Genomic DNA, 25,846 nt, shown 5'->3' on the forward strand with positions numbered 1-25,846 from the left:
CACATTGTATGTCAGGCATACATTGTAGTTAGGATACCCCTGTGATTGAAAGTGCAGCAGCCCATGTTAATTGATTATGGTCCAAACCTCAGACTAGTTATGCTCTAATCAGATAGCTAGTACCTTGGGAGGATAATTTGGTTGCAATTGGAATATCCGACTTAGTCTAGGTTAAGAGGTGGAATCAATGCCCTAGTTTGCCATCAACCTTCATTCTCATCCACAATTCCATCTTCTACTGTTTAACTTTGCTTTCTTGTTTTCTTTCATTTGTTTTACTTTCACTTCTCATTTGCTTTACCTGCACTGCTGCATTACTACTTGCATTTTCTTTACTACTTGCTTCCCCTCCTGCCACTTCTGTTGCATTTCTTCTACTGTTGCAATTGCTGCTGCAGCACTTGTGCTGCTGTGCTTTCCCTTGCTGCTGCCACTTCTTCTGTTGCTGCTGTAGCTTCCTCTGCTGCTGCTGCCTTTCTTGCACTGCTGCTGCCACTCCTTGCCTTGTGCTGCTGTTGCAGTACTGCCTTCTTTTCTTGGCCCTGTGCACTGCTTGTGCTGCACTGCTGCTTCCTCTCCTGCTGCCATTCTTTGTTGCAGCTGTTGTTTTCCCTTGTTGCAGCACTGTTGTTAGCCCAGCTGCTACTGCTTGCATCTGCTCTGCTGTGCACTCAAGCCCAAAGCTCACTTCCAAAAGCCCAGAGCACAATTTGAGCCCAACTGTAAGACCAAAACCAAAGCCCAGTTCATTAAGGCCCAAGTCAAATTCACTGTTAAGGCCCAGCCCAATTCATAAGTGAACAACTGAGCACAAGACTCAGTTCAGTTCACTGTAAGGCCAGAGCCTAGTGAACTGTTAAGCCCAAGTCATAGTTGAACTATTGAGCCCAAAGCTCAGACCAGTTTCTAGAACCAAAGCCCATTTGCACTTCAAAGATAACTGAGCCCAAGCTCAGTTCATTTTATCTTTAACAAACCCACTAAGCCCAATTCATTCAAAGGGCATTCAAACCCATTAGCACTCAAAACCCCATTTAAGCCAAAAGGCTTCTAAACCCAAAGCAAATCTAGGAACCCAATTAGCTAAAACACTTCCGAAACACACCCAATCTCTGTGGATCGACCCGTACTTGCACGAGCTACAACTGACGACCGTGCACTTGCGGTATTACTGTAGGCCCGCGTTTCCATTGCTTCATTTAATACACCCTTCCGGGCCCACCAAGGGGTGCGGTCAGAAATTTGAGACACTAAAGGGATGCAGCTTGGGATTTGAAGAATGAAGTCGATGAGGTTCAAGCTATAGTTCAGAGATCTGGTTTATAGAAAGCAATTCAACATGAACAAAATGGTTGTGATTCAGTGACCGCATCTGCCTTTACTGAGAGATTTAGTCCCGAAACTTATACATTTCATCTTCCATTCGGTGAGATGACAATAACACCTGATGACGCTGATAGGATTTTAGGTCTTAGAGCACGTGGGAAAAGTGTTGATGCTGAATATTCTGAATTGGATTGGGACCAGCTATATAAGTTGGCTGAAGAAGTTCTTGGTTGGGATCATAATACTACCCTAAAGGAGTTTTGTAGCGCCGCTAAAGAGGTGGAAGATGTGCATGTTGGCTGCGGAAACAAACCAAAGATTTTGAGGTCGTTCAAGTTGAAGAATCTGAAAGATAAGTTCGAGAACACTGTGCAGAAAGTTAAGGATGGGTTGGTGATGGACGCGACCAAAATAAACCAGACTGCTGATGCTTATTTGTTGCACACTCTCGGCCGAATTATATTTCCTGACCATACTGGCAAAAAAGTTAGTGCTCAATATCTCCAATTCGTAAAAGATCTTTCGAAGTTTCATGAGTACGCTTGGGGATCCGCTTGTGTTGCATTCCTTCTCCATTCAATTTCTACAGCATCTAGGCTAGACCTTGGAAATATTGAAGGAAACTTCAGTCTCTTTCAGGTACTTCTCAATATATTTAATTCCATTTATAAGTTAATTGATCATGTACTTTGCTCCATAATTAGTCGATCACAGTTTCAAGTTCGGCCTAAATTACCAGTTCCTTGTTCAGCCGAACCTGACAACTTGTAAGTAATTATTTTGAAAACGTCAGGTTTGGCCCATAGTGGTAATTAATTTTTTAGCCGAATATTGCTCTGTGTTGCAGCAGTTTATGTTGTCAACTAAGATTTTTCCTATGTGATTAATGTAGGTGTGGGTATATGATCACTTCCCGAAGTTGAAATTAAGCACACCAATTGAGGTGGCGGAGGATACATTTCCAACTTCGGCAAAATATGAGTTCAAAGACTATAATAAGAGGGATAAGTTCGACAAGATAATCTCTTTAAGAGAAAAGTTAGACTCTTTGGATGGACACGATGTTGAATTTGAACCATATAACACGACAGTAGAAGAAGATGAATTCGTTGAAGAAGAAGATATTCCTTTGGGGATGTACTACGGACCACTGTTCTATCCAGGCGGGTATGTAATTTTCGATCCTCGACGAGTACTCCGCAAATTTGGGTTTATCCAAACAGTACCATATGATGATAACCAAAAGTTCAAGTTGCTGCTGAAGGGAGGTAAAGTCACAAAGAGCACCACCAGTTTTTGGAAACCAAAATATGATCCCGATGCCATCGTTTATTCATTGGAAAGAAATGGATAACAACATGCTGAGTTGGGAGGGATTAGAGAGTTTGCGTCAAAATCCTTGTGAAGTTGTATAAGAGTATATGGATTGGTATAATCAAGTTTCCCATCCCTTCACTATTAATAGAGAAAGTCAAGATCTTGTTGAAGCTGAAATCGCGGAGGCACAAGCAAAGGAAGTTGCGGCAAATAAAGTGACTGACAACAAAATCCATAATTTATCCGAGGCAATGACGCTAATGGTAAGTGATTTCTTTATTTACTCTTTTAATAGTATTATAAAATATGAAAGTATATTCCTCTCTAATTTTTGGTTTGAAATGTTATTAGTTCTCGTCGACAACTAAGTTGTTGAGGAAAATGAAGAAGACAGTTAATTGCAAACAGACGACATCAGTGGCTGAGCAACAAGGTTTCTGCAACGAATTGCAAGAGGTCATTCACGTAACGTAGGTTAATCCGTCAGTGCAAAGAAAAATTCGATGAAGAGAACCCGGCAAGAACCTGGAGGCCCAAGTGGAGGTGGTAATGCATCCGATACCAATGATGAACATCGAGGCCGTGGAAGTGATCGTGGAGGTCGTGGAGGTGGTAGTCGAGGTGGTGGTGCATGAATATGTTTTTTTATTGCACTTTGATATTTTGGATTTTAGTTTAACTTTTAAGGCTCTAACTTGGATTTCCGGTTTAATTGTTAACTATCACTATGAATCGTATTTCTGGTTTAACTTTTAAAACTATAAATTAGATTTCGAATCCTTATGACTTGACCTTAATGGAGTATTGTAGATCACAGTGTCAAGTTCGGCCCAAAAGTAGTAATCCTTTTTTATATGGACTTGTATTATAGAGAAGTTCGTCTAATTCGACTTCTCTTTTCCTTTGGCCGAACTTATGGATATACCGTAATGGAGTTTACAGTGTCAAATTCGGCCCAAAATTGGCATTCCTTTTTGAGCCGAACTCTTGTTGTGGAGAAGTTCGTCTCATTCGACTTCTCTTTTCCTTTGCCCGAACTAATGAATTTACCTTAATGGAGTTTTGTAGATCACAGTGTCAAGTTCGGCCCCAAAGTAGTATTCCTTTTTGAGCCGAACGCACACTATAGAGAAGTTCGTCTAATTCGATTTCTCTTAATTTTAGGCCGAACCTTACTTTTCAAGTTCATAATAATTGAGAAAGGGCTAGTTTTTAAAAAGAACTAGTCGTTACTCACGTAGCTTCTATATATACCCACTTTAGATGCCCATTTTTTATTTATATCTCTGGAAAAATGGCAGTTCATGCTCCAAACTTTACTTTAGATGAAGATGTATCACTATGCACACACTACGTAGCCTATTATCCAAAAAGGGGTGAAGAACGTCGCATGAATGGTATAATAAGTCAAAGTTATTGGGAGAAAATTCATGAAATCTTCTGCTCCGACGCCGGGAACCCTCACAACCGAGATCGTGCCGCATTATTTTGTCGATTTTTTGATATAAGAAAACAAGTTGAAGATTTTATTGCTTTAGTTCGGATTGTAAGGCGATATCGACTTAAAGGTGAAACCATTGCTGAAACTGAAGACCGGTCACGAGCGTAATGGCAACGATGGAAAGGAAAGGACTGAATCCTGGTAATAGATCCTAGATGGTTTTGCATAACAAAACTCAACCCAATTAGCGATATTCGGACAACGAGCTCTTACCTCCCTTATGATGGTGGACTTGTCAACAAGATTAAATGCGTTCGAAAAGTCTATAAGCAACATAACACGGGAAGTGGCATCACCCTTCAACTCGAGCAATCTATTTGCAGAGTGCAAGATGCCTTTGCCACCACATGGAATGCCAACCCCAAATTGGTACTTGCCTAGATATGATTTCATTTCCTTGCACACTTCCGTAGTGGAAAATTTTGAGCATAGTCTCCTCCATATAGTTCCCACAACGATTGGTCTTAACCCACCACTAGGTTTAAGCAGCGGAGTTAAGGGGGCATTGGCCACAAAATCACCTAGAATGGGAGGACACTTCCCTGCCATCCACAGATTGACAACACCCGTTATGGAGAGAAGTAATTCATCATCAATAGCAGATCCAATACCACTCATATCATCTAATAGGTGTTGATCTCTAAGATTGTCCCTCCCGCATGAAGTTCCTTTGGGAAAACTCTTAAGAGCCAACAGAACATCCTTTGTACTGACAGAAAGTGCAGTTACAACGACTGCTTCATCTGGTATGTGAGGCAGGCGTGCGGGGGGATGTTTTTGCTGAAGTTCGAAGAGTGTATCAAGGGTAGAAGGAGCTACGCTATTGGAGGAAAGTACCCTGATGTCCTCGGTATAATGTCCGTATTCCAACTTCCTCTTACAGGCCATCAAATTAGGATTTATCTTCTTCTTGTCCGTATTCCAACTTCCTCTTTACAATTGTTTAGTCATTTATGAATCCAGTCTCATATGGATATATCAGAGTCTGCATATTGAAGAAATAAGTAACCAATAAGGACCATACATATTTAGAGTAAGAACAGTGCAACAAAATATATGCTATCATGAACAACTCCCAACAAAAAGTCAAGGGCAGAGAGGCGATTTTTCGTGCGACGTTGACCTTGGTCAAGATTTTTTTTCTTTCAGATCCAGGTTTTTTATTCTTCGATTTCATCTTTTTGAGGTTGATTTCGATGATTGGTGTTGGATAGTATTCTGATTTTTTATTTTTCTCTGTGTTCTAACTATGGTTCTTTCTCTTTCATCAAGGTTTGAGTCTCAAATGGGTTCTGGAGTACGAGAGGTTAGTTGTTCTGGTTTTGGTTCGTCGAAGAAGATGAAGTGGTCGGATTTGTTGTCTTCTAAAGCTGATTTTACTCCGGAGCCATTACCATTTGTTTCCCCGGGGTTGGTTAAGGGTTCCAAGATGATGGGCTTTTCTGATGAGGAAATTGCTGAGGATGTTCGTCGATGTGAGGATTTAGTTGTTGGAAAGATATTATCATTCTTACAGGTCAAAAATACTGTTCACAGGGTTTGGAATTTGAAGGGTAAGTTGAAGATGACTCTCCATGGAGATAACATTTTTGTTTTTGAATTTGATTCTGAAGCTAATAGAATGACAATGTTTGAACATGGGTGTTTTTTCATTTCGGGTCAATTGTTTGTAGTGCGATCATGGTCCCTTATGATTGAACAAGATTTGTATGAGCCGAAATCTTTACTGGATTAATATTCGTGATGTTCCTCTTCACTTATGGCATCCTAAGGTATTAGGCAAGTTAGCAAGATTTGTGGGGGTTCCTGTTATGCTAGATAAGTAGACTACAACTAGATCTAGGATGTTATATGTAAGAATTTGTGTTGAGGTTGTTGTAGATTCTGATTTCCCTATTCATATTGATGTTATGGTAGGGAATGTTAATCTTCAGCTCCCTGTAGAATATACTTGGAAACCATGAGGTGTGCCCATTGTGCTGTGTTTGGTCACTCTCAGGAGAAATGTGCTAGTGTTACTGCTACAAGAAGTGCATATGAGGCTGTAACTGAGAAACTGGTGCAGGAGAATACTAAAGACAAGGCTAAAAAGTATGGAGTTTTTGAAGCTTGGGTAGTCAAGTATTTGAAGAGAGGAAGAAATAAACAGGAAGATAAGCATATTGGCCCTAGTTCTGGCAGTAATGTGGCTTCTTCTTCAGGTAGTGGTGCTAATATTGGCAAGGATATTCCTGTAGTAATACAAAATAAATTTCAACAACTCTCTGGTGATGGCATTGATGATAGTATGAAAGGTGTAGTGACTGGCCTAGTGCAAGATAAAACTATGGACCATCCCACTGATAAGGAATTTTCTGATGTAGAAATTATGGAAGTTGCTAACCCTCCCTTTGAGGTTATTATTGGTGAGGTTCCTAAGCCTGGTATGAATGATGGAGCAGGTTTTGTGTTATCTCAAGTGGAGAATTTGGATGTTTGCACCAAAGGAGATGAGATTGGAGTGAGAGCCCATTTTCTTCCAAAGTCCACAGTTCAAAGTAAGCCTAGTTTGACAGTAAAGGGATCAGATAAGAAGTCTGCCAAAAAGAAACCTAACATTTATAATGGTTGACAAAATCAAAATGGGGTTTTGGAACATAAGGGGATTGAATGACCCCTTAAAGCAAGTTGAGCTTGGTAGATTAATTAGAGATAATAATCTTTCTTTAGTAGGTATTGTGGAAACCCATGTTCATGAAAGTAATAAATATAGAATTAGAAATAAAATTTGGTCTTCTTGGAATTCTGTGGATAATTATTCTATGGATGGATCTGGAAGAATTTTGATTGGTTGAAATCCTGAGGTTATGCAAGTGCAGGTTCTTCATGTTTCTTCCCAAGATATTTTTGTGGAGGTGTTAACCTATAAAAATAAATCTTTCATTGCCATCTTTGTCTATAGTAGTAATGACCATGTTATGAGGAGAAGTTTATGGAATGAATTAACGGCTTTTGCTAGTTATAATAACAAACCTTGGGTTATATTAAGATACTTTAATTCTCTTATTGAAGTTGGTGATAAAGTGGGAGGAGCTGAGGTTACCCCCTCTCATTTTCAGGAGTTTTGGGAGTGCACTCAGGAAGCTCACATATTTGATATTAGATATTCTGGATGTTTTTATACTTGGAGCAATAAGCAGGATGGTGATTGTGGGACTGCTTTAAAGATTGATATAGTGCTTGTGAACATGGAGTGGTTGGAAAATTTTCATGAATCAAATGATGAGTTTATTCTTCCAGGTATATCTGATCATAGTCCTGGTATTGTTAGTATTTTTGATGGGAGACAACATGGCCCTCCCCCATTTAGATTCTGCAGTTTTTGGGTGGAGGAACCTGATTTTCTGTGTGTAGTTAGGCAATCTTGGATGTTACCTATGAGAGGTAATCCTATGATGGTGTTAGTTAATAAACTTAAGAGATTGAAGTATGTGCTCATAGAGTGGAAGAATGCTATATTTAAAAGGCTATCTGATCAAGTTGAATAGGCTCAAGAAACTATGAAGAATGTTCAACATCAACTTCAATTGTTTCCTTTGAGGGGGGATCTTGCTATAAAAGAAAAAGAAGGTGTTCAGAACTATGCCTGATTAGCTAAGTATGATGAATCTATTGCTAAAAAGAAATCTAAGGTGAGATGGATGGATGTTGGTGACTCTAATTCTAAGTTTTTCTTTAACTCCCTTAAAGAGAGAAGATCTAGAAACAATATTCTTGCTCTGACTTCTAGAACAGGTGAAAAGTTGGAGGAGGATAAAGATATTGCTGGAGAGTGTGTGGACTTTTTTATATCTTTATTTGATTCTAGTGTTGATCTTGACGAGACTAATGCTGTTATTAAGGACTTAAGGTTTGATAATCTAGTTTCTGAGGCTGATGCTCAGTCTCTTATGAGACCTATAACTAGAGATGAAATTATTGAAGCTCTTGCTGCAATTCACTCTTCAAAAGCTCCAGGTCCTGAAGGGTATAATAGTCAGTTTTGTGGGGGGTGATTTTGTTAATGATGTTATCAAATTTTTCAGATCTGGTAGATTACTGGAGGAGATTAATAGTACTTTCATCACCTTGGTGGCTAAATGTGATAATCCTACTACAGTGTGGGACTTCAGACCTATCTCCTGCTGTAATGTGGTATATAAATGTTTGAAAAAGATCCTCTCTTTCAGAATGAAGATTGTGCTAATGGGATTAATAAGTTCTAATCAATATGCTTTCATCAGTGGAAGATCTATTCAAGATAACATCCTTTTGGATCATGAAATTGTGAGAGATTATCACATAACTAAAGGTACCCCTAGATGTGCTCTCAAAATTGATTGCAGAAAGCTTATGATTCAGTTAGTTGGGATGACATTGCTGCAGTGCTTAGAAAAGTTGAATTTCCTAGTGGTTTTATTCATTGGATAATGTGTTGCATTTCTTCTCCTATGTTTTCTATTCTTATTAATGGATCCCCTTATGGGTATTTTGGGGCTAAGAGGGGGTTAAGAAAGGGATGTCCCATGTCCCCTTATCTGTTTGTGATGGTGACGGAAGTTCTGAGTATACTTCTGCAGAATCAAGTCAACAATGGTCAGGATGGTCTTTATCCTAAGTGCAAAGCTACTCATCTTACACATCTTTGCTTTGCAGATGATGTTTTAGTTTTCTTTAAAGGGAATTTGAAATCTGTTCATGTCCTTTCTTTGGTGCTTAAGGACTTCAGTGATTTCTCAGGTTTGACAGTGAACTGTAATAAAACTTATTTATTTTGTTCTGCTGTTGATGAGAAAGAATTAGAAGACATTGTGAAGTGTTTAAAGTGTGCTAAAGGGAAGTTACCTATGAGAAACCTAGGGATGCCTTTAATATCCACTAGAATTTCTTATGTGGACTGTCAACCTCTCATTAGTAGAGTGAAGAAAATAATTAAATATTGGAAAGTTAGAAACTTGGCTTTTGCTGGGAGGTTACATTTGATCAAAACAATTCTTAATGGCATGGTTTTTTTTTCCGATTTTCTTGCTTTGTGCTGCCAAATAGAGTAATTAAGAGTTAAATACAATTTTAAAAGATTCTTATGGTCTGGGTCAGATCTTGGCAAAAAGCATAATCCAATTAGTTGGAGTCAAGCTTGCACTGTTCAAAGAGGAGGAGGGCTTGGTCTTAAATATCTGGAGAAAACTAATATTGCAGCCAACTTAAGGCATGTTTGGGATATGTCTTCAGGTAAAGAGACCATTTGGACCTTATGGATTAGAGAAAATCTCATCAAAAATAAGGATTTTTGGGACTTAAATACTCCTCAAGATTGTTCATGGAGCTGGAGAAGGATTCTTGAGTGTAGAGATGAAGCTAAACAGTTTATGGGAACTTGTTTAGGAAATGGTGCTAATACGAATTTTAACACTGGGTTTTGGCATCCAAAAGGCAGGCTTAAGGATTGGTTGAATGAGGAGTGTTTAAGGAATATTTATCCTTCTAATGATAAAAGGGCTACATATTTTATGATGTCTGGTCAATTTTTTGTTCCTGAGTGCTCCCATTCTACTAGCTGCAATTCTTCTTCTTAGATACATGTGGTGGAGTATGATGTCAGAGATTCTGATACAATTATTTGGAAAGCTAGCACTTCTAGAGATTTATCTTTGAAGGATACTTATATTGCTCTTTTTGGTACTGTGGTGGATGTTGAGTGGACCAAGATTGTATAGTTCAAAAATCATATTCTAAGACATTCCTTTGTCTGTTGTATTGCTTGTCACAAAATACTAAAAACTAGAGCTAAGCTAAAGAACTGGGGTCTTATTGAACATGCTAACTGTGTTTTCGGTTAATCTGGTATACAAAATGAAGAACATCTATTTCTCAATTGTCCCTTCTCCAACTGCATCTGGAGAGGCTTGCTGCTAAAAATGGGAGTAATTAGAGACCCTGCTGAGTCCTGGGAAGCTGAATTGCAATGGTGCCTGGTGAATTTTTCAGGTAAGGGAGCAGTTTCCACTATTAAGAAGCTCTGTTTTAATAGCTTTATTTATCATATTTGGATGGAACACAACAAAAGAGTTTTTACCTCTGAGAGGAAAAGTCCCGAGGAGGTTAGCTACATGATTGTTTTAGATTTCAGACTTAAATGCCTTGCTTCAAAGATCTCTGATTTTGATAGACCTCAAACTAGAAGTTTTATGGAGAGTTGGGGAATTGATTGTGGTCTATAAAAAAATTAAAGTAATACCTTGCTCCTGGCTTTTCCCTGATGGAGATGAAGTTATGGTAAATGTTGATGGGTCTAGATGTGAAAATTCAGGGAGGAGTGGAGCTATTATTAGAGATCATCATGGTAAAACCATTGCAGCTGCTTGTGGTGGAGTTGTCCCTGTTACTATAACTGCTCATTAATTACAAGGACAAGGAGTTGAAGTTGGTTTGAAATTAGTTAAATTGTTTCAATGCAGAAGAATCCATATTTGTACTGATTCATTGAATGTGTATAATCTTTTGTCTGGAGCCAGTACTGCTGTTTGGAATGTGCTACATATTTGGAGAAGAATCTGTCACCTTAGAGGGGATTTTGATTTCATCAGATGTACTCAGGTGTACCGTGAGACTAATAGGACTGCTGATTGGCTTGCTAAAAAGCATCCCTCTGAAAGATTTGTGATCCTTAGTACTAATAGTTTTGATAGTGATATGAGGAAGATTTTAGAGGAGGATAGTAGCTGCAAGGGCTATTATAGGAAGTACTAGTGATTTGTTTTTTGTTTTTGTTTGTTTTTTGTTTAGTTTATAAGGTTTTGGGTTTTCCTTAAACCCGACGGAAAGTGTCACAATGAAAATGAAAAAAGAAATATTAGATAAGTGCACATAAACAATAGATTAAGTATTGGTGGGCTTTGTTTTTGATCCAATAGGTTTGGGCTTTTTTTTATTCGGTAGTAGTAGTCTTTTGTAAGCATCAATGTGGCGCCATAGAAGAGAGTTAAAAGAACCGAGTTAAATCAGAACAACAATCTGTTGTATGAACAAATCTTGAGAGCAAAGACTAAAATCAGAAAGAAAGAAAGAAAGAAAGGTAGGAAGATTCTTGAATATTGAGAAGAATAAAAACGAAAATTGCAAAAAAGCATCATCTTGTTGATCCAATTCCAGTAGGAGGGTTAGAAAATCACGATCAAGTTCATCATCGATACAATGATGAATTTCAAGAGATGTTTGACATGGAATCTTATCAGAATCATCATCACAGTGAAGAAATTGCAGGGGTGTTGCAATTTCATCATCAACATGTTCAAGAACAGCAAGGTGAAGTAGTAAATAATGATGTTAATCCAGTTCTTGAGGGGTTTAACGCTAATCTTGAAGAAGAAGAAGATGTTGCTGTTCATCATCATAATCTTGAAGAAGAAGATGTTGCTGTTCATCATCATCACGATGAAGAATTTGCAGGGGGAATGCGTTTCCAGAAAGAAGTAGATTATAAGCCTCCTATTCTGGTACGCTCTAATGGAGATGTTGAAGAAGGTTACGCTTCTGTTCGTGGAGGTATAGTTCCAGCACCACCACCACCATTCCTTCCTCAACTTATTCTCAACAAAATTTCTGAACTTGGCGGCAGAGGACCTGTATGGTTACTTGAAATGACACCACATAAAGACGACGTATCATCACGACCAGCAAGGTTAGCTTTGCCGTTTTCTAAACTCTTGAATGGCTTTCTAAAACGTGATGAGTGGGTTAAGGAAATCAGTGTTACAGTTGTTGATCAAATAGGGGAGACATCTGAATTGAAATTCAACATGTGGCCAAGTCTCATACGATATGTCTTATGCGGCGGCAACTGGATAGAGTTCATTAGAAAATTCGAAACCAAAATAGTACCCCAAAAAAACAAGTTACTGCTCTGGGGTTTCAGAAAACAGATCGTAACGAACTTTGTTTTGCGATTATCCTAACTGATGTTCATTATTATCTTGAAAAGATTTCTGCTCAACTTGAGAGAAATGATGTTGTCGATCGCAATCTGTTTTTTTGAAGATGTTAAAGACTTTCTTGAAGTACATGATGTTGAGGCTGATCTTGCGTATTCGAATGCTTATCGTAATAAGCATTATTCCGAAGTTTGTAAGGATGAAAAACAGATAGACATTGCTAATGATGCTAATAAGGATTTAGTCACTAGTCTACAGCAGATTCTCGGAAGTAATCACATTCTAAATGCAGAGGGTATTAATGGAGTTGATGTACAAATCGCAAACCCAAGTGGATTAATTCAAGATGTGACATTAAGTGTTGATCTTAACGAGATTGTACTGTGGTTAAAGCAACGAATACAACAAGTAACCAGATTTTCTGCTCGATACCAGAGATTGATCGCGTTTAATGTCCATGAGATGAAGGATGATGAGCCGCTAAGTGAACACATATGCAGCATACGTAAATTCATACAACTAGAGGTGAATCAAGAGGATCCAAAGGTGTGCAGGTTGATACATCTACACGCGCTTGGCATCATCAATCTACCACTTTCAGTTTTCTAGCAAACATTGCTGGATGCCCTCAAATCCTACCAACAGTTATAAAAGGTAATATTGCTACAATACTTCTTTAAAATCGTTGTTATATTATCAAAAACTTACATTTTCACAGCATTTAGAGCGCATTGTCAATTGGAATTTTGTTTATCGGAAAGCTTAGAAAGAAAAATTACTAGGATATAAGATACTACAACTTTTAATAGCTTTAAAGAATTAGATATAGAACTCGTAGCCAAATATAAATAGTAAGAACCTGGTGGCTATTTCAAATTCTGACTTTACAGTTAATGCCAGTGCAGAGAATATGAAGCTGGCAGGTGACGATTTGGATGTAAGTGCAACAAGCGCACGACGGATTGCATGACTTGTAGCTTTAACAGCATCGCCTTGACCCCTGTGTGGAGTGTGTTGTATCTCAAGTAGCTTATCGAATCTGTCGCTTTTCCAAGAAGGCTGAAGGCAAGAAGCAACAATGTACAACTTTGGTTACAACTGGACCTGTATCACCTAACTCACTTTCTGCATTGCTTAATCTTTTCCCCTTTATGAATAAGGTCCTCAAGTCCAACTCTCTGTCCCTCAGCTCGCTAACCTGTGAAAAAACAATGCTTTTTTAGGCCACTTAAATTGAATGATTAAACTGAGGATGTGCAAAAAAAAAGCATTTAACCGGTAGTCATAAGATCCTAATCTAGAAAATCACAAATGTGCATACTCTTTGGCATGATGTTTCAGTACAGAATGTTTGTGCATGTGCTGTTTTTTGTCAGCATGCATTGCTTATCTTAGTTTGTGATACACTATATCTGAGAACCAGGCAACATTCGCATATATACATGTCAAAACAAAAACAGCATATACATTCTGAACTTCATAAACCAGGTTATTGTTATAATATTCCTGAAATGATATTGTAATGTGAACAAATTGTAACCAAAGGAAACAAACACACTAAAGTGTATAACCATTTTGAGTACTCAATTAAACAATGAGCTGATACAGGACAAGATAAGAATAAAAATTCCAGTAAAAGAATGACCTGTTGTTAACAAAAGAGCAACATTACGACTGCAAAACAAGAGCAACATTACGACTGCAAAACAAGAGCAACATTACGACTGCAAAACAATAGTGCTAGGAATCCTTGTATCCATGGACCATGGACTGGGTATAGCCACGATACGGTAACCTGCTAGAAATTCAACAGCAAATAGTTCTCGGAGTACTAGACAGATCCATGAGAACCAAAAAACAAAGACATGAAAAGGGATGCATAAGAAACAACTTAGGTACTTAGCAACACTCGACAATTACAATAACCAAACAGCTTGCTTATCAAAGTAGAGATATGGTACATTCTTAAAAAATCTTATGAAACATAAACATGGGTATATCTTTAACGAACCAGTTGATTCAATTAAGCTGATGCTTCATAATTATAACTCGATTATTCATAACCCAATGGATCTTGGTACTGTGAAAGAAAAGCTGTATACAAAACACCCTTGGAATTTGCTTCAGATGTTAGGTTAACATTCAACAATGCATTAAAATACAATCCTAAAGGTCATGAAGTTAATGGTTTAGCTGAAATACTTGTTAATCAATTCAATGACAACTTCGAACCTGCTTATCGGAAATTCGAGAGTGATATGAGAATGGTGGGAGTAGAAGTAGCAGCATTGTTGTTCCTTTTGGGATTTCTGATGATGAATCGGAAAGGGAATGACCGTGTTTTGTTCGACAGAGGGTTTTAGCATCATCAACTCCAGATAGAATGAGGACTGTGAGACCTGATAGAATTATGCATAAACCACCACCACCATCCAGGATGAGATTGAAGCTTTTGATGTTGAGACACTTTAGGAGCTTGATGGGTTTGTGGGTACTTACAAGGAGATGCTGATTAAAATAAGAAAACAATCACTTTCTGGTGGAATCAGAAACATCCAGCAATTGAAGGAATGCTGTTTACAAATTAAGATCAACCCTTAAAAAAATCCAAAATTAAGAAGCAAAATCAGAAAATCATACCCATTACAAATGAAAAGCCATGGGTACTCAAAATACTGCAGTCAATGTCATGAGTAATGATGAAAACTTTAGGAGGAAACAATTGAATCTCATCGTTCTTCTAGATCAAAATCCAGTGAAACACCTTTGTCGATCGATAAGCTTGAAGGCCGAAATGCTTTTGCAAGACAAGTAGAGGAACATAAAGCAAAATCTGAAGTGGATCAAAAACCACAATATTCAGTAAAAGCCCAAATGAGATGAGAGAAATGCGGAGACAAGCAGAATTTTTAATGGTGGTAAAAGACTAGAGGAGTTTTCACTTTTCAGCGAGGGTTTTATTTTGTCGAAAAATCACTCACCGATTTACTCATTCGTTGTCATCCTCTGTCCTCGGTAGGGCTTAACAAAATGAATTTTATTTAAACTTTTTGTACACAAAACTCGAGATCACTTGTCTTTCTAAAAAAAAAATGATTTTTCTGGAGAACTCATTCGATTTAGGATTTTAATTTTCTTATGGGATTTAGCAATCCACGTCATCTTATGGGATTTAGCAATCCACGTCAGCTGGCAGAACCACCTAAATCTTATGGGAGTATTAATCTAGCATGCTAGTGGCTGAACAAAGCAGCGCCAGGCTCTGAACCATTCATCGTTTTTACTTTTCGTTGCACTAATCAGCGCTTGACCAGTCAACTTGGTCAAAGCGCTGAATCATTCATCGCCAGGCGCTAAACCGTTCATCGTCAGATAAATCGATATAAACTAACAGAAGTTCGATTTTCTTCCTTCTTCCACATTTTCTTTCATCCTCACCCAAAGCTTCCGAAAATGCATGTGGTAGAGAAAGAGTTCCAGAGATTTTCTTCTCAAATCGCATCGTGGGTCTAAACATCAACACGATTGGAATCGTTTGAGATTGTTTTGGAGCGAATCCGTCCACTAAATCGATTTGGGTAAGATTTTGAAATTTTAGGTTTTTTTTTTTTAAATTTTCGGTTACCATAATTTTTTGATGAAAATGATATGTTTAGATGATTGGTATTTGTTATTTAGATGATATGTTTAGTATTGTATGATTTAATTTGAATTTTTATGATGAAATTTGTTTTTGGGGATTAATTTGATTATATGTGATGAAAAAAAAATAATAAAATTTTGATGAAGATGAATGATAATTTACATGATTCGTTTGTAGTTATATTTATATGAATTTGTATCAAATTTACATGATTATAATGAAAATAATAAAATGTGATTGATTTATTTTTCTTCTTTTGTTATTGATTGTAGTATGAATATGGAAGAACATTTAGATGCTTTGGATATAGTTACAGCGAAGGGTAAAGATATGCATGTATGTAATAATTTGACTGATAGTCGGACTATAAACTTTAGAGGCAGTTTTAATGAGGTTGAAACGTTATACCAAATTGTAGTGAAAGATAATCCGATAGGACGATGATACTATGATAATTGTGGGTTTTCTTCTGTCTTTGAGTTTAAGTTTGCCAATGCGGATAGAGGTTTAGTTGAAGCCATAGCTGAGAGATGGTGGAAAAAACCAAGAGTTTTCATTTTAAAGAATTTGAGCTTGGCATCCTTCCTGTAGATTGGTATATGTTAACGGGAATTCCCATTGGTGACCCTACAAAACATCAAGTACTTATGCCGGCATTGGGTGAGCTAACATATGCTTGTTTGGATGACACTAGAATCAATAATATGAATTCTACAATGGATATCATCAAGTAGTACTGAGGGAGTCAAGGTGCATTTATGCCTCAAGTTCATGTTCCTCATTTGGCATATCTTCTTCTTCAATACCATCTTCCTATTCCTCACAACCAATCAATCAAGAAGATCTCACATTGGGTGGTTCATTTAATCAATGACCTTCAACTCAAGGATGTTACCTTCCTAGGTGTGACGATGGAGAAACTATATCACACAATCAACAATAACCTCACCAAAGAAATGAATTTACCGATGCGTTGTCAGATACCTATCCTAACATTGTTTATGATATTCAATACACCCAGTCAACCCGTCGTTACTTTGAGTGAATGAAAGTACTTGTAGTGTTTTATGAAAACATATGGATTGTTATTTCTTTTTTATGGAGTGTTTATGAAAACATATGGATTGTTATTTCTTTTTTATAGAGTGTTTAGGAAAACATATGGATTGTTATTTCTTTTTTTATGGAGTGTTTTAACTACTATTTTTCTCTTTATTATGGAGTGTTTTAAGAAGTGTTTTAAGTACTATGTTTCTCTTTATTATGGAGTGTTATATGAAGAGCTTTTTTTAATGGATTGTCTTAATTTTGTTATATTAGGTACATTATGCAAGGAGATTTGAGAATAATCTTGTTCGGTCTTCCAGATGATGAAGATGATACTGAGAAGAATTTTTTAGCAGTAGGTACGCTTTTGGAGTCACAGAGGGGGAAAGGACTACATCAACCCATCCCGTATGAAGTCAAGAATCGTCAAAAGGTGCATAGAAACTGTGTAGATGTCTATGCAAGGATGATGGATCAATACTTCAACTTCAGGTGTACATATGGGCCAAAGAAGTTCAAAGGTCGGTTTGCTTTGCCTCGTCCCCTTTTTCTGAGAATTTTAGAGCAAGTTTGTGATTATGACCATGATATTCGTCAAAAAACCGATGCTTGCGGTATTCCTGGCCATTTTCCATATATGAAAATGGTTGTCGTGATGAAACATTTTTCCAAAGGTATTGCACCAGATTCTCTAGATGATTACACACAAATGGAAGCATGCATTATCTACTTTTATACTAAGAATTTTATGGATGCAATTATTTGGATCTATAATGGTCGATACATGCGTCAGCCTACCGCTCAAGATACTAAGAGGATTTTGGCATAGAATGAAGCTCGTGGGTTTCTTGGGATGCTTGGGAGTGTGGATTGTTTTCATTGGGCATGGAGAGCATGTCCTATGGATCAGGAAGGATCCCACGTGGGTTATAAGTCAATTCCCATGGTTGTTCTGCAGGCAGTACGTAGCTTCATATGATTGATGGATATGGCATTTCTATTTTGGGTTGGGTGGGAATAATAATGGTTGTAATGTATTGCGTGCTTCGGGTTTTTTCGATAGAGAACTTAATGGTGTAGCACCTCATTGTCATAATCAAATCAATGGAAGAAACTACAATACGGGGTACTACCTAGGAGATGGAGCATATCCTATTGTTTGAGGGTGAAAATGGCTTCTGCTGATTTTGGTAATTTCGGGTGTGTGGGTGAGAAAAAAATTTAAACCCTAAACAATGTACTGATAGACGCATATATGTGTCTAATATGATCCCAATTGTATATATTCTTAGTGCTCAATTTCGTATTTATTATGGATTTTTATGTCTTTATAGGTGTTTATGGAGAATTACACTTGTGCGGAGAAATTCGGCTCGAAAAGTTGATAAAGGCACCCGGAGGACACCTTCTATACAGACCTTTGATTTTGGATAAAGGGTAACCTAATTACTAAGGGGTGACTCATTTCCAGGAAGCTGCTAAAGGGATAACATCACAGGATAGGGGGAGGTCACTTTCCTTCCCAAATTCAAAAGAAGAAAATTGGCGGGAAAACTAGCTTTCACGCCTGGCAGTTTAGGATTCGGATTTTTGAGGAGTTTTATGGACATTAAATCACTGGAAATTCTTGGGCTGGACTTGCTAGAGGATAATAGGTCATATGCAAGTGATTTGGTCGATCGAATTGGGCTGGATAAGCCGTGAGAGCAAAACAGAGGAGATGGACATGTATATCGCGTTTCAGAGATTGTGTGAGAATTTGACGCCAGGATTTGTACGTATCAGGTCTAGTTTGAGTCCTAGCTGGAGTATGACGCGTTTAGGGAGTTTTGGAAAAGCACGGAATCAACAGAATCCGCACACAGATATTATTCCCGTAACTTCCGGCCAAAGAAAAAGAAAGAGAATAATTGTATACAGACTCAGATTCTTGGGTCCTGTTGGCTATATATAAGTTGTTTCGAGACTCAGGGAATATATGAAGTGTTTGGGGTCGAGCAGGGACCAGAGAGAGACCGGGGGAGCGAAGAACAGGAGTTGCAGGAAAAGTTTCCTGCTGTTGCTGTTGCTGCTCGAGGAGGAAGAAGAAGACGAAGAACGGACCCTTCATAGCAGTCGTTATTCAACAGCGCATATCTTCTATCGTTTCCTGTAACATCACATATTGCATAAGTTCTCTGTAACAGTCAGTTTGTAACGCCTATAAAACGTTGCACTGTCTGCTATATTAGTTTCCTCTTGTTTTTCACCCTTTTGAGCTATGAACACCTATTTTGAGCACGTGATTAATATGAGGAGCTAAACCCCATTGCTGAGGCGACGGAGGAAGCCATTTTTCCAATTATTATGTGGTAAATTCTATTTAATTTAATTTTCGTAATTCTTTTATGATTATTTGCACTGAACTGAAATGGAATATAAGATTCTGATTAAGTGGTTGTGTTGTCAATTGATGGGTCATGCTTAGGTTAAGTCTTTTGATGGTCCATGCTTTCGATTTACAACTATTGTTTTGAGTATCTACTTGTCTAGGCGAATATTAGAATCACTTCAAACGTAAAGAGTTGCATAATTATTGACTAGATTAAATCACATAAAAATTGGAGATTGGTGGAATCCTGAGTCTCAGTGTTTTTTTTTATAATCTTGATAACAATTTCTTTTTAAGTTTTCTATTTTAATTTGAGTCTAAAATCGAGTCCACACAATCCGAGTTGAACGAACTTTACTACCACTTAAAAACTACATCAATTTTTGGCGCCGCCGACGCGGATTTGTGTTAGGTTTTAGATTTATTTTATTTCTTTTAGAATTTTTGTTCTCTTTTACGCCTTTGGTATTTTTTTTGATTCTTTTCAGATTTCGAGCGAAGCTACAAGGAAAGAAAAAGTGCTATAAAAGGAAAGCATCGTCAAAGAAGGAAAGAAAAGAGGAATTCGAAAGGAGTGAAGAAGAAGATTTTGTATATAGTTATTTTGTTTTATTTTAGAAACTGTAAATAGGGTATTATTTTTGTAATTTTTCTTTTCCTTTTTGGGACATTTTTATTTTTGGACTTTTTGGACATTCTTGGACATTATTTTTAAACCATAAGGAAGTGTCCAGATTAAATATAAACTGTTTGCAGGGAAGGACGACGATTACAATATCGTCTTGGCCCCTCAGGTTCGTACATGACATAGGAGTCGTGGACCGAGTCGACTTCAACGGTTCATCCCCCGTCTGGTACGGGAGGTAAGTCCATCGAAACACTCGCGAATCTCCTGTAAGCGAGTTACTGTATTCTTTAAGGTGATTCATTGATTGAGGACGAATTTGGACTGTTTTTAAATTCCTAGTAAAGGGAAAGGCCTGGCCAATACAAGATAAGGGTTCGGATTTCATCACCGCTCCCTTCTTGCCCGCTTTAGGAAAACGAAACCAAACGCGAACCTAAGCTTAAAATTTTGACTAGAACGAGACCTATAGGGTAACGAGCTTAGTAGGAAAGTCGTTCGAAAAATATTGGTTACTCTTTTAGCATACTTCGAAGTTCATGATGGTTTCTATGAGTTGAATGCGTCATTGCGCCGCCTTGTGATAGCGGTAAGGCCTTGGGTATCAAAGCTCCACTGAGCTTCCCTCGCCTCAATTTAACTTACTTTGACTCGGATTGATTCCAGAGGGGTTTGCTTAAATTGTAACGAATTCCCTTTCGAAGGATTAGAAGCTGGTCTAGAAACAATCTAAGTGGAGCCATCATGCTTGTTGTTTGCTAGATTTTATAGGTTTTATTTGGTCGAGTCAGCCTTGTTTGTGATTGTGTAGAATTCCCTTGCAATTAAGAATGTCGAACTGGTATGATAGAAGCCAATACAATTATTATCGACCTGAATTTGAATATCGACATCATCCTTTTTATGACCATGTTGGAAATAGTGGTTGGGAACGCCATCCTTTGGAAGGATATGGGTCATACCCTGGTGAGCCCAATTACTATCCACACATGCATCAGTCTTACGAGCAAGAAGATTATAGTACTAGTTCTTCGTCTCTAGAGGATACAATCAAACTATTGAAAACTAGTCTCTATTATGATCCTTCTGAACCTGTTCTTCCTCTAGAAGAGTCTCTCAAACAATTAACTGAGAATACAAATATGTTTGTGTTAGAAATGAATAAACAAAATGCACCCATGAGTGAACCTTCTATACACGATACCATAAGGAAGCCTTGTGAGTCAACTCATAAAATGTTGTTAGAATCCCAGAACATAACTGCTCAAGATAGTCTTAATTTCCAATATAGTGTTTCCAATAGTACCCTTGAAAATGAGGATAGTTATTTGCATAATCAAGATGACAAGGATAGGATTGGTAACACTACTTTAGATGAGGTTCAACCATTTTCATGCTATTATGATGATTATGACGAGGATAGTGTTGATGAAGAATTTGAAATATGTAGGCATAGTGATCAGGAATTTGTTACTCCAAATGAACTTTATGATGCTAGTGCTATTTCTGGTTCAGATCCCGATAATTTTAATGATTATTCACCTATTCAAAAAAGGACGAGGATTTGACTAGAGATACCCCCGTTTTAGACGATGTAGTATTTCCTTTTGATTACGAAGTCGATAATAGTTTAGAGGAACGAGTTTATTCTGAGAATATCGTTTTAGAGTCTAGCGATTTAGAAACAATGGTCTTAGACGAAGAAAATGAACTCGTACAGCTATTAAATATGGGTGAGGATGCGTCACTTGAGTATAACCTAGAAGAAGCAATTGACTATTTTCAGGATTCCAACGATCTAGAAATTAAGGAAATTGTAGCTAGTCTATCTAGAGATACCCAAAACTCTAAGTTTGGGGGTGATTATCATTTTCCATGTGCCTTAACCATTTTACAAGACTATCTTCACACACGTTTTCCTGAACCTAGTGATGTCCATAAGGAAGTTCAGTTGTTAGAAACCCATCCTCTGGTTGATGAGGTTAGACCAGGCTATGATACTAAGATCGACTTTGTTTTCCCACCAAATATTTTTCAACCAATTGTGGGAACGTATAAATTTCAAATGTGTCAATTATTAAGTTCTGAGACTAAACCTAATTACTTTAGGATATTAGAATCGACACATTTTCTTAAGAATGACCACTATTCTCACTGTGGTCAATTATGTAAGTCAAACCTGATTGACTTAGAGGATCCTCAATTATTTAGGTTATTATTATGTGCTTCTAAGTTCTTATTTGAGTATTTACAGACTCTAGGACCTAATAATTCGGATCTCAATTTTGAGGAATTCCAACCCATGAAAATATTTTATTTTGACCCAGTTATAGAACCTGAACCTGAACCACAGCTAGATGTAGTTGTCTTAAACAGTAAACTAGACAAGGGTGTGCTTTATTTTTTTATTTTCTTGACAGGTTGCAGATTCCTTTTATTTGTGATAGCTCTATTTGGTTTTGATGACCTACAGAAATTTCGGCTATTACTTTATGATTCTATGAGGTGACTAATCCTCTCTTAGTCTGGCTGAAGACTTTAAACTTAGCATTTCTTGGGAGGTAACCCAACATTCATGCGACACGGTAATATCTTTCCTTATCTCTTTTGCTTCAAATGGTAACATTTTTCTCCTTGTTCGTGTTTTTTTATCTTTAGAACATTGAGGACAATGTTAGATTTAAGTTTGGGGGTATGGGAGAAAATTTTTAGTTGCAGTATGAATAAATAAACTCTAGAGCTTAGAAATTTATGCCTATTGAGGATTGCACTAACTAATCTAAGTGGATGGAAGCATTTTGATTGTAGGAGTTGAGGAACCAATCTGATTAGATGGCAACATCTAGAAGAGTCTATTCATAAAAGCACAGAGCTCAGGTGTTAGAAATAACATGATAGTTTCACCATATCTCGTTGAGTCCTTTTCACTTTTATTTTTATTTTATTTTGTTTTTAAACTATGTTTCTCTAAGTGATAGGTGGGGCCCACGATTCAAGTTGTTACCAATGCTAGGGTGAATTAGAGTGATTGAGATACCATGAAAGAAAAAAAAAAAGTTGAAAAAACAAAAAACAAAAAAAAAAAGATGAAAAAAAAAATGGTAGTTACCAAAAAGTGAAAAAAAAAAAAATTGAGACCAGACCATTTGACCAAAAAGAATAAATTCAATAAAGTCGATCACTGGTACCCTTGTATATGCCAGTTGTGTTGAACTAGAGTTAGGTTATCGACCACTGGTACCCTTGTATATGCCAGTGTGTTGATATTAGTCGGACTAGTATCTCAATCCATTAGGATAGGTTCATTTTGGCGGAGGCCTTCAGACAGATATGGGAAACGCCGTTCACTTAGTAAACATCAAAACCATCTATGTTTTTCTATATCCATCTTCTTGATCTATCCATGTGATTAGTTTTGACTCCGAATATGATGTCCATAGTGCAACTATCTGAGTAGAGCTCTGTCACTTTATATGAATTTTAGTATGCTTGAGTGCAAACTCGTGTACATCAATTGGAATTTCGCATCAGGGTACTTCCTCCTGTAGTCAATAAGTATGCCAACCAAGGAGATTCTTTAGTGCCTTCCAAGGTTCTGCGTAGATAGCTAAGGTCTGGAGTAAAGGTTTTTTGGATATATCTCTAATAAGCCCTCCTGAGACTATAACTCGGCCACTAGGGACACCTAGGGGTTTAAAGGCTTATTGCATACGCTAAATGCAATCGACGATGCCTGCGACAGTGAGTTAGGATTTTATGTTCTATTTGATTTGCTCGAGGACTAGCAAATAATAAGTTTGGGGGTATTTTATAGACTCATTTGTGTGTCTAATATGATCCCAATCGTATATATTCTTAGTGCTCAATTTCGTATTTATTATGGCTTTTTATGTCTTTATAGGTGTTTATGGAGAAATACACTTATGCGGAGAAATTCGGCTCGAAAATTTGATAAAGGCACCCGGAGGACACCTGCTATACAGACCCTTGATTTTGGATAAAGGGTAACCTATTACTAAGGGGTGACTCATTTCCAGGAAGCTGCTAAAGGGAGAACATCACAGGATAGGGGGAGGTCACTTTCCTTCCCAAATTCAAAAGAAGAAAATTGGCGGGAAAACTAGCCTTCACGCCTATCAGTTTAGGATTCGGATTTTTGAGGAGTTTTATGGAGATTAAATCACTGGAAATTCTTGGGCTGGACTTGCTAGAGGATAATAGGTCATATGCAAGTGATTTAGTCGATCGAATTGGGCTGGATAAGCCGTGAGAGCAAAACAGAGGAGATGGACATGTATATCGCGTTTCAGAGATTGTGTGAGAATTTGACGCCAGGATTTGTACATATCAGGTCTAGTTTGAGTCCTATCTGGAGTATGACGCGTTTAGAGAGTTTTGGAAAAGCACGGAATCAACAGAATCCGCACACAGAGATTATTCCCGTAACTTCCGGCCAAAGAAAAAGAAAGAGAATAATTGTATACAGACTCGGATTCTTGGGTCCTGTTGGCTATATATAAGTTGTTTCGAGACCCAGGGAAAATATATGAAGTGTTTGGGGTCGAGCAGGGACCAGAGAGAGACCGGGGGAGCGAAGAACAGGAGTTGCAGGAAAAGTTTCCTGCTGTTGCTGTTGCTGCTCGAGGAGGAAGAAGAAGACGAAGAACGGACCCTTCATAGCAGTCGTTATTCAACAACGCATATCTTCTATCGTTTCCTGTAACAGTACATATTTCATAAGTTCTCTGTAACAATCAGTTTGTAACGCCTATAAAACGTTGCGAACTGTCTGCTATATTAGTTTCCTCTTGTTTTTCACCCTTTTGAGCTATGGACACATATTTTGAGCACGTGATTAATATGAGGAGCTAAACTCCCATTGCTGAGGCGATGGAGGAAGCCATTTTTCCAATTATTATGTGGTAAATTCTATTTAATTTAATTTTCGTAATTCTTTTATGATTATTTGCACTGAACTGAAATCGAATATAAGATTCTGATTAAGTGGTTGTGTTCTCAATTGATGGGTCATGTTTAGGTTAAGTCTTTTGATGGTCCATGCTTTCGATTTACAACTATTGTTTTGAGTATCTACTTGTCTAGGCGAATATTAGAATCACTTCAAACGTAAAGAGTTGCATAATTATTGACTAGATTAAATCACATAAAAATTGGAGATTGGTGGAATCCTGAGTCTCAGTATTTTTTTTATAATCTTGATAACAATTTCTTTTTAAGTTTTCTATTTTAATTTGAGTCTGAAATCGAGTCCACACAATCCGAGTTGAACGAACTTTACTACCACTTAAAAACTACATCATGTACTGCAAGGGAGTACTTTAGATTCGAGAGATCAATCTGTACAAATCCAGCCTAAACCAAGAAATGGCCTTTCCAGACTTGCTTCGGTCACAAAGTGAAGGAGAAGGGTTGGTTTTGGAGAGGGAAGCGAAGAGAGTTTTGAGACCAGAATAGTTGATTCTGGAAGAGTAGTTGTTCTACGACTTGTATCAGAAAGTAGGAAGATAACATATGGGAAAACTAGCAAATGTTTTTCTAAGTGTTGTATGCTCCTGATCAGAACTTGTTGTTCGCTGGAAATAGGTAAGACCTATTTATACAAGTCGAAGTGAAACGTACTCTGGTCTCGTAAGAAATGGAAAACGGATGAGTAAATGGGAGGAGGTGGTAACTGGTAATGCCTGGAATTGATGTTCCATAAAAGAAAGCGTTTTAACATTACTCCTTGTATTTACTAACCGCCTCATCCTTATGACATTGTCTTGTATCGGGTGTAGTGTACGCCGCACGCTGTAAACCGCCAAACCAATACCCAATGAGCATCCCCCAGTTTGTGACATGTGTTGATGTCTCGAGTGTTTTCATGGAAAACATGTATCGTGTTGTTGTTGTCTGGCAAGTTGAGCTTGGGAGACTTGCCGGCTCGGTGGTGACCTTCGACGGTCGAGATTTTGCATCTAAGATGGAAGGGTGGCCGTTGATTGTCGCACGCCTTCGTTTTGGCAGCTGTGAAGGGAAGGCCGGCATGGCATAGGCGCGGCAAGGT

General features: G+C 37.7%; 3 protein-coding genes across 5 annotated transcripts; 2 read left to right on the top strand and 1 right to left on the bottom strand.

The window, feature by feature from the left end:
- Positions 1–1,431: 1,431 nt before the first annotated feature.
- On the top strand, positions 1,432–2,680 carry LOC113280290 (protein MAIN-LIKE 1-like). Its single transcript, XM_026528935.1, has 2 exons — positions 1,432–1,965; positions 2,219–2,680. The coding sequence occupies exons 1-2, from the start codon at positions 1,432–1,434 to the stop codon at positions 2,678–2,680; spliced, it is 996 nt and encodes a 331-aa protein (XP_026384720.1).
- Positions 2,681–7,824: 5,144 nt separating this feature from the next.
- Positions 7,825–9,738, top strand: LOC113280291. The gene is made up of 4 exons (XM_026528936.1): positions 7,825–8,150; positions 8,209–8,317; positions 8,509–8,902; positions 9,260–9,738. Exons 1-4 carry the CDS (start codon positions 7,825–7,827, stop codon positions 9,736–9,738), a joined length of 1,308 nt encoding a protein of 435 aa, XP_026384721.1.
- A 3,039-nt stretch (positions 9,739–12,777) lies between these two features.
- On the bottom strand, positions 12,778–14,981 carry LOC113278320 (chaperone protein ClpC, chloroplastic-like). 3 transcript variants are annotated; one of them, XM_026527191.1, is made up of 4 exons: positions 14,734–14,981; positions 14,593–14,601; positions 14,326–14,492; positions 12,778–13,291 (listed from the first exon to the last, which is right to left on the bottom strand). In XM_026527191.1, the coding sequence occupies exons 1-4, from the start codon at positions 14,735–14,737 to the stop codon at positions 13,124–13,126; spliced, it is 348 nt and encodes a 115-aa protein (XP_026382976.1). In that variant the 5' UTR covers positions 14,738–14,981; the 3' UTR covers positions 12,778–13,123. The 3 variants fall into 3 exon arrangements, 1 of the variants encoding a protein (XP_026382976.1); XR_003325431.1 differs by having other exon boundaries at positions 14,105–14,601; XR_003325430.1 differs by having other exon boundaries at positions 13,739–14,601.
- Between the last annotated feature and the right edge of the window lie 10,865 nt (positions 14,982–25,846).

Source organism: Papaver somniferum, chromosome 5 (assembly GCF_003573695.1).
Source record: "Papaver somniferum cultivar HN1 chromosome 5, ASM357369v1, whole genome shotgun sequence".
In the NCBI taxonomy this organism is placed as follows: Eukaryota; Viridiplantae; Streptophyta; class Magnoliopsida; order Ranunculales; family Papaveraceae; genus Papaver; species Papaver somniferum.

What these genes read in the sequence shown, in the direction of transcription:
- LOC113280290 (XM_026528935.1), top strand. Translation starts at nt 1,432, where the DNA reads ATGACAATAACACCTGATGACGCTGATAGGATTTTAGGTCTTAGAGCA. An exon ending in GAAACTTCAGTCTCTTTCAG is followed by an intron (nt 1,966 to 2,218) that starts GTACTTCTCAAT and finishes TGATTAATGTAG; the next exon opens with GTGTGGGTATATGATCACTT.
- LOC113278320 (XM_026527191.1), bottom strand. An exon ending in CTCGAATTTCCGATAAGCAG is followed by an intron (nt 13,292 to 14,325) that starts GTTCGAAGTTGT and finishes GTTTTTTCACAG; the next exon opens with GTTAGCGAGCTGAGGGACAG.
- LOC113280291 (XM_026528936.1), top strand. Translation starts at nt 7,825, where the DNA reads ATGGATGTTGGTGACTCTAATTCTAAGTTTTTCTTTAACTCCCTTAAA. An exon ending in AAAGCTCCAGGTCCTGAAGG is followed by an intron (nt 8,151 to 8,208) that starts GTATAATAGTCA and finishes CAAATTTTTCAG; the next exon opens with ATCTGGTAGATTACTGGAGG. An exon ending in CTATCTCCTGCTGTAATGTG is followed by an intron (nt 8,318 to 8,508) that starts GTATATAAATGT and finishes AATTGATTGCAG; the next exon opens with AAAGCTTATGATTCAGTTAG.